Source organism: Gavialis gangeticus, unplaced genomic scaffold, assembly GCF_001723915.1.
Source record: "Gavialis gangeticus isolate Ggan-Ray unplaced genomic scaffold, GavGan_comp1, whole genome shotgun sequence".
NCBI classification, from domain to species: domain Eukaryota; kingdom Metazoa; phylum Chordata; order Crocodylia; family Gavialidae; genus Gavialis; species Gavialis gangeticus.
The window spans coordinates 29,976,891-29,983,821 of record NW_017729030.1 but is presented as its reverse complement, the minus strand read 5'-3'; the positions used below and the strand labels follow the sequence as shown (position 1 = coordinate 29,983,821).

General features: G+C 46.3%; 1 protein-coding gene across 1 annotated transcript in view; it reads left to right on the top strand.

Moving 5' to 3' along the window:
• FGF2 (fibroblast growth factor 2) overlaps window positions 1-6,931 on the top strand; it is a 97,958-nt gene that overhangs the window by 58,322 nt on the left and 32,705 nt on the right. Inside the window, exon 2 of the mRNA XM_019522057.1 lies at window positions 3,908-4,011. Coding sequence (XP_019377602.1) covers window positions 3,908-4,011 — 104 coding nt within the window. The remainder of the gene's footprint in view (window positions 1-3,907; window positions 4,012-6,931) is intronic.

The following is a 6,931-nucleotide window of genomic DNA, read 5'->3' as shown; positions in this document are numbered from 1 at the left end:
CCACCTCTGTAACCTGTCTAGATCTAGTTGGATTCTGTCCCTCCCCTCCAGTGTGCCCACTTCTCCCCACATCTTTGTGTCATCAGCAAATTTGGACAGTGTGTTTTCCACGCCCACTTCCAAGTTGCTGATAAAAATGTTGAATAGTGCAGGCCCAAGGACAGAGCCCTGGGGAACTCCACTGTCCACATCCCTCCAGGTCAAAAATGACCCGTCCACCACCACTCTCTGGGTGTGACCATCTAGCCAATTTGCCACCCATCTGACTGTGTAGGTATCAATGCCACATTGACTTTGCGGCATTTGTGCCCCCAGAAGTACTCCTTGCAGCAAGGGGTTTTGCCATCTTGGAACCAGAAAAATACCAAATTATATTCTAAAAAGCAAACATCTAAAAGTTTCATTAATTTGATTTCAAAAAATGTTTTTGTCTTGGTTTACATCTGTTGGTGTAGTGCACATAGAGGTGATTGTGTATAATAACTTAAAATGGAGTCTTACTCTTGTATATTGGGTGGGTATAGGTTTGTGGGGACGCTGTGGGTATGTGGGGTGTGGGGGAGGGTGTGGGTGTGCCTGTGGGGGTGGATAGGTGTGGGGGGTGAGGGAGCATGTGGAGGGGTGTGGATATGTGGGGTTTGTGGGGGACTATGTGTAGGGTGGAGGGTGAGCCTTAGGCATCCCTGTGCCTCATCTGCAGGACTTGTAACAAGAATACTCAGTTCCAGTTGCAATGAGGTGCTAATTAGCATGTGGATTCTTTGTAAATGGTATCTAGAGTACACATACATACTGAGCAGTGCTGGGCTGTGGAGTCACCATGACTTAAAATGGTGTGGTAGGGTGTGGGGGTCTGCGTGTATGGCAGTGCAAGGGGGCATGTGGGTGCATGTGTATGGTGGGGTGTGGACACACACACAGGGGGTACTGGCATGGGCTCGATGCTCCCCAGTCTGGCGATGCAGCTGGGAGCCAGGTGGTGCTGGAGCAGCCCGGGGGCAGGAAAGCAGGGAAATGACTGGGGGTGGGGCGGGGCTGGGCTGCTGCGTTCCTGCTGAGGCTCCCCCTGGGTCCTACTGCCACTGGCTCCTGTTGTCTTTGACAGGCAGCCAGGAGCAGATAAATTTTTTCTAAATTCTTTAGGGGCGCCATGGGTCAGATAGAATGGCCTGGCAGCCCACATCCAGCCCGTGGGCTGTATTTTGCCCACCCCTGCATTATAGTAAGTCTTGTACATGCTTGGGAGGGATTGAGCAAGGCTTTTTGCTCCCTTTGATCGGCTGACTAAGGGAGGCTACTTACTGTGCTTCAGGTTAAAGGAAGCACCCCAAGATCTCACAGTGGGTTAAGTACCCTCAAGTTCTACAAAGTCTGTGTATCCCTGGGGACACAGAGCCCGGCCAAAGACCAGACCCTGGGTGGTGGCAGCTGTTATCCCAGGCTTGCGGGTATGCTCTAGGAAGAGGGTCAGCCTGCTGTAGGCACCACAAGGGAGGCACTTGAAGTGGGGTTTTTGGTCTTCCACAAGGTCTGCTAAGTACTGTTGTAAGGGCTTGTTGCACATTAATTTTAGGCAGCTCCTGGAGCTCATAACACCTGCAATATCCAAACATTAACACCTGAAACTAATTTTAAGTATGCTTTAGGCAGCTTGAAGTTAAGCCACTCCAGGGTAGGAATATGTTTGATCCATGTGACCCAGCTCATATTCCATTAATATCTGGCCACTCCTCACAGATGAACTGCCCAAACTGCACCCCCCCACACATATGTTCTTGTTGTGCATGGACAAACTTACCACCCACTGAAGTCTCCTGCCCTGAGGATGGTCTGGAACCAAGTCAACTTCCCCTCCTGCCTGTGAGTGTGTGACCTTCCCACCTCCACGGGTGCATCCCAGTAGAAACAGCCTGCAGACCACATGCCAGCTAGCTGGGTCACAGGGAATGGCTGGTTCCAGGAGTATGGTGGGGAGGGGGAGGAGATGAGGGGAACAAGGTAGGGCCGAAACAGGTCCCCATGAGCATGGGCTTCCTTTCTGGGGCAGGGACAATAGCTCCCCCAAACGTGCCTTCCCTCACCATTGCCACCTTTAGGCTACCTTGGGAAGTATGACCAGCACCCCCCATACCTCAACCCAAATGCCAGTTGATTAACACATGAGCCCTTCTTTAATTTACTTCATTATTTCTTTTAAAATTATTTTTTGCTTCTTTTTATTTTACCCGTTATTTCACCATCCTTTCCCCACCCCCATTTCCTTTCCACCTCCTGTTTCATTACCCACCCCCATTCCATTAACTGTCTGCCTCCCAGCTTCATGTTCTGTCCCCCTCCCCCCTTGTCTAACAGCCCATCCCTCGCATGCCCCCACCTAGAGCAGGGATAGAAGCCTGTCCTGGCTCACCAGCCCTGTAGTGGCAACTCAAAGCTGTAGCTCCTAGTCAGACTCCTGCTCTCCAGCCCTGTAATACCAAGTCACAGCTGTGCAGGTTGCGGACAGTCAGAGAAGGTTTTTAGCCTTAAGATGCAACTGCTCCAAACTCAAGGTAGAACTAACACTGATGAACATTTGAGCAGCTCAAAGTGCAATGTGTAACAAGGCCCTAAGGTGACTAGCAAATACTAGCCCTTAATACTTAGGGCCTTGTTACATGGTCATTTTGGATGGTTACTGGAGCTCTTAACACCTGGACTGTCTGCACATTAACACCTGAAGTTGGTTTTAAGCACTTTTGAGTGCTCAAAGTGACACCACTCCAGGGCCCCATTATCTCTGATCTGTGCTACCCAGCTTCTGTTGCACTAAGGTGTAGCCACTCTAGGCTACCCTTGGTATAAATGACTTACCTGGTCTGCTTCCTCCACTGGCTCGGATTGGGTCCACTGCCACTCTGCCCTCCCCAGCACCCCAGATCCCTGCTCACTGTCTCCCTGCCCTCCTCCCCTGCTTACTTGCGCATGCCCACACTATCTGTCCTGGGGGAGCAGGTGGGGAAGGGTTAACTCTCCCTGCCCAGCCACTGCTGCTGCTGCTTTCTGGGCCAGAAGACCAGCAGCCTGGGCAGCAGTAGTGGAGGGACAGGCAGGTTAACCCTTCCCTGCCTGCTCCCCTGGGACAGACAGTTCAGGCAGCCACAAGTGAGTAATGCCCTGGGAGAAGGGGGATGGCAGGGGGTAACCTCGAGTGGCAAGGGGGGAACCCCAGATATAGGGAGGGACCTACCAGAGGAGGCCCAGGGGTCAAGGAGGAAGGGGAAAGCTCAGAATAGGAGGTAGGGAGATTCTTACCTTTTAGTCGGTCCTTCAGGCCTGTGACCTGAATGTGACTGCTCCGAACTTGAGCTCGCACAAAACACCAGTCAACTTCTGTGAAGCTCACAGTGTAAGAAGTAACAAGGGTCTTAATCATGGTGCTAATTCATTCCTTTTAAGCACAAAGGTCTAATGTTTTATAGCTAAGGATCTACCTATGAAAAAATTCAGTCCAAAGTCAGTCCAAGGGCTAAGTGTTAGCACATGTTTTTCTTAGAGAGAATGCTTTCATAAAGAAATTTACATAGAAGTTTCCTATCTATGAGCAATTAACTGTCAAACTTAACTATGACCTCCCCAACATAACCACCATATTAAGTGTTCCTGTGATGAATTGCACTGATTTTACATGTAGGTCAAAACATCAAGACAGAAGTGATGTATACCATTGTAACTGTATACCATTGTAGTGTAAAGCATATGATAACTGTTTAGTTTCTTGTTCATTTTCTTTGTTTGATAACGGAGCCAGAAAATTAGAAATGGAAAAAACTGTATCCCTGCCATATACATCATCCAAGCAACAGTTTTCACCCTTGGTTGAGTGTTGAAGTATACTGATAAAAACTGATTTTTATCTTTTTCTTCCCAGTCAAATTACAACTGCAAGCAGAAGAAAGAGGAGTGGTATCAATCAAAGGTGTATGTGCAAATCGCTTCCTTGCCATGAAGGAAGACGGCAGATTATTGGGACTGGTAAGGTACTTTAAGATCTTTCATGCCCTTTTCTCCCTTTGTGCTTTAGTAACTGATGTGGAATTCATAGCTAACCAGTATAATGTTTACTGGGGTTGTTTAGTAGGATTATTTAGTTACTGGTAAATTAATTGCTCAGTACCCAGCCTGACTCTCTTGAGTTGTGCCACCCTCTGTCTTGCCTGAGGAGGGGGTAAGAACCAGAGAAAATTCTTAATAAGCATGTGTTAGGGCAGGGGTGTCAAACTCATCTGGCCCTGTGGGCTGCGTGAGTAGTGCAGGGCTGGATTGGGCACACAGACTTCCTCAACCCCTCCACCCCACGTGCTACATCCAGTGGACACAGTGCTTATTCTGGCCTATCTGGGACACATGCTATTCCAGCCCCATCTAGTCCACGATGCATGCCAGTCCAGTCTGGGATGGTGCCAACTCCAGCCAGTCTAGAATCCATGCCGTGTATGAGACCTGCGCTGGGGACAGGCTTCACATGTGGTGTATGTCCTGACCGGCCAAGGTACGTAACATGTATGCTGGACTGATTGTGGCGAGCACCGTGTGGGGTGAATGTCTCAGATCCTGCATGTGGGACTGGTCCGGAGTACACTGCATGCTACATGTGGGTCAACTTTGGACCTAGGGGCAGCACTGAGGGCCAGGTAATGGGGTTCTGTGGGCCATATCTTTGACACCCATGTGTTAAAGGGATCAGTCAGTTTGGAAACACATGCACACACACACGTACACTCACACCCACTTCTCTCTAAAATAGGCTTTCCCCACTCTAATTGTTTTTGCTTAACAGTACCTTAGATTTTACCTTGGAATACTTGTAATGATATACGAGAATATAACCTGTAGTTTGTTTGATTATTTATTTATTTTTTTTGCTTTTAACAGCACTTTGTGTATGTTCTGCTTCCTCACTTATTTTTACAATGAATCCATTTATTTTGTTTGTTCATTTTGTTTAGGGTTTTTTGTTTGTTTTTTTTGCAAATAAGAAAAGTGGGGTAAGAGAAACATTGTAAATTGTTAAACTACAAAACTTGGCATATGGATTGAATGAATAGGTTTAGCACTTGAAACTTATTTTAATTCCTGTTTTTTTAAACAGACTCAATTTCAAACTGGTAGTGGGTTTTTATATTAACTAGTACTGTAATTAATGTCAACTGTTTTTGTGAGCCAAGGTGCATGGCATGAATTAAGCATTCATTTATGGCCATAGAGGATTCTTTCAATTTTGCTTCAGGACCACTTTCATTTCACTTATAATGCACATTAAGGGCACTTGCAGATGTAAAAAACAAAATGGTGCTTTACTTTACACCTGGCACTTTCCTGCCTTGTGCCCTACGCACGCCCAGAGAGGCAGCATGTTACGTCAACATGGTTTGCCCAACATCTGTAAAGATCAGGTGCCTTAGTGGGGCTTTTTAAGCTCTTTATCTAATAGGTGATTGAATCAGCTTCAGCTAAAAGTGCTAAATAGCCCCACTGAAGCGCCTGATTTTTACACATGCTGCGGAGCCGGGTCCAAGTAATGCGCTGCTGCTTTTGGTAAAGTGCTATTTTGGGGTGGTTTTTTTTTTAACATCTGGAAGCAGCCTTAATGTCTCATAATGTTCTTCTGAGGCTTTGTCATATTTAAGTGTAAACTTTGTCCTTTCCCATGTTGTCTTTTTATAGAGATTCTTTTCCTGCAGTTATGTATCTAACATTCCAGCTAGCTGTCATATTGCTAAGAGGTTTCATTAAGTCTTCTACTAGTTCTTTGGAAATTCTTGAGCTTGGCAATATAAAGATTCTTTCAAATTTTCTTACATTAGAAAATGCTATAGGGCAATTCTGACTTTCAGCGGAGCTCCAGTTAGTGAAAGAGCCAAGAAGAGAGCCAAAGGAATTGTTTTTATTACCCTGAATCTTAAAGTTGTTAGGCAGATCTAACCTTTGCAAGTCAGTAAATCTTGAGGGATTATTATGCCAGTCAGGATCACTGGACTACATATCACTTTGATATCCTTCCCTGCACTTAGGTACTCCTTGTTCTAGGAGGAATTGATATCTGTCCTTTTATGCCACTGAAATTGTCCTTTTGCACTATCTGAGCATAACAAATGAACTGAAGCTGAATTTTGTCCCTTAATAGTTTAGCAAACTATTGCCAGGCAGGGTTAAATGATGTGTGAGGTGTTACAAGCAAAAAAGTTGTGATCAAAGAACTGCTTTTTCCCAAAGAACAGCTGCTGAAAATTGGGGTTTGCATTATAAGAAAGGAAATATAGTAATAACTGTTTCTGGTTCTTAAGTATCTAATGGATAAAAGTAATGACAACTGATGCCCAGAAAAAGCCAACCTATTAAATGAGTACTTTGTGTCGGTCTTTTATCAGTCCCATGGGACGCCCATGCCCACCATGGGACAGGGTGGTCCGGGTGAGGGAGATCCCTTACCCTCCATTAATGCTGACCTCATGAAGGAACACCTTGAGAAGCTGGATACCTTAAAGTCAGCCGGCCCTGACAATCTACACACCAGGGTACTCAAGGAGCTGGTGAGCATCATAGCCCAGCCCCTGGCACAGATCTTTGAAATCTCCTGGCGCTCTGGTGTAGTGCCTGAAGACTGGAAGAAGGCCAATGTGGTGCCTATCTTCAAGAAAGGGAGGAAAGTGGATCCGGCTAACTATAGGCCCATCAGCCTGACTTCTATCCCAGGGAAGATCTTAGAAAAGTTTATTAAAGAGGCCATCCTTAATGGACTGGCTGATGCTGTCATCCTAAGGGATAGCCAGCACGGGTTTGTTGCGGGTAGGTCTTGCTTGACCAATCTCATTTCCTTCTATGACCAGGTGACCTGTCACCTGGACAAAGGAGAAGAGATAGATGTCATATATCTTGACTTCAAAAAAGCCTT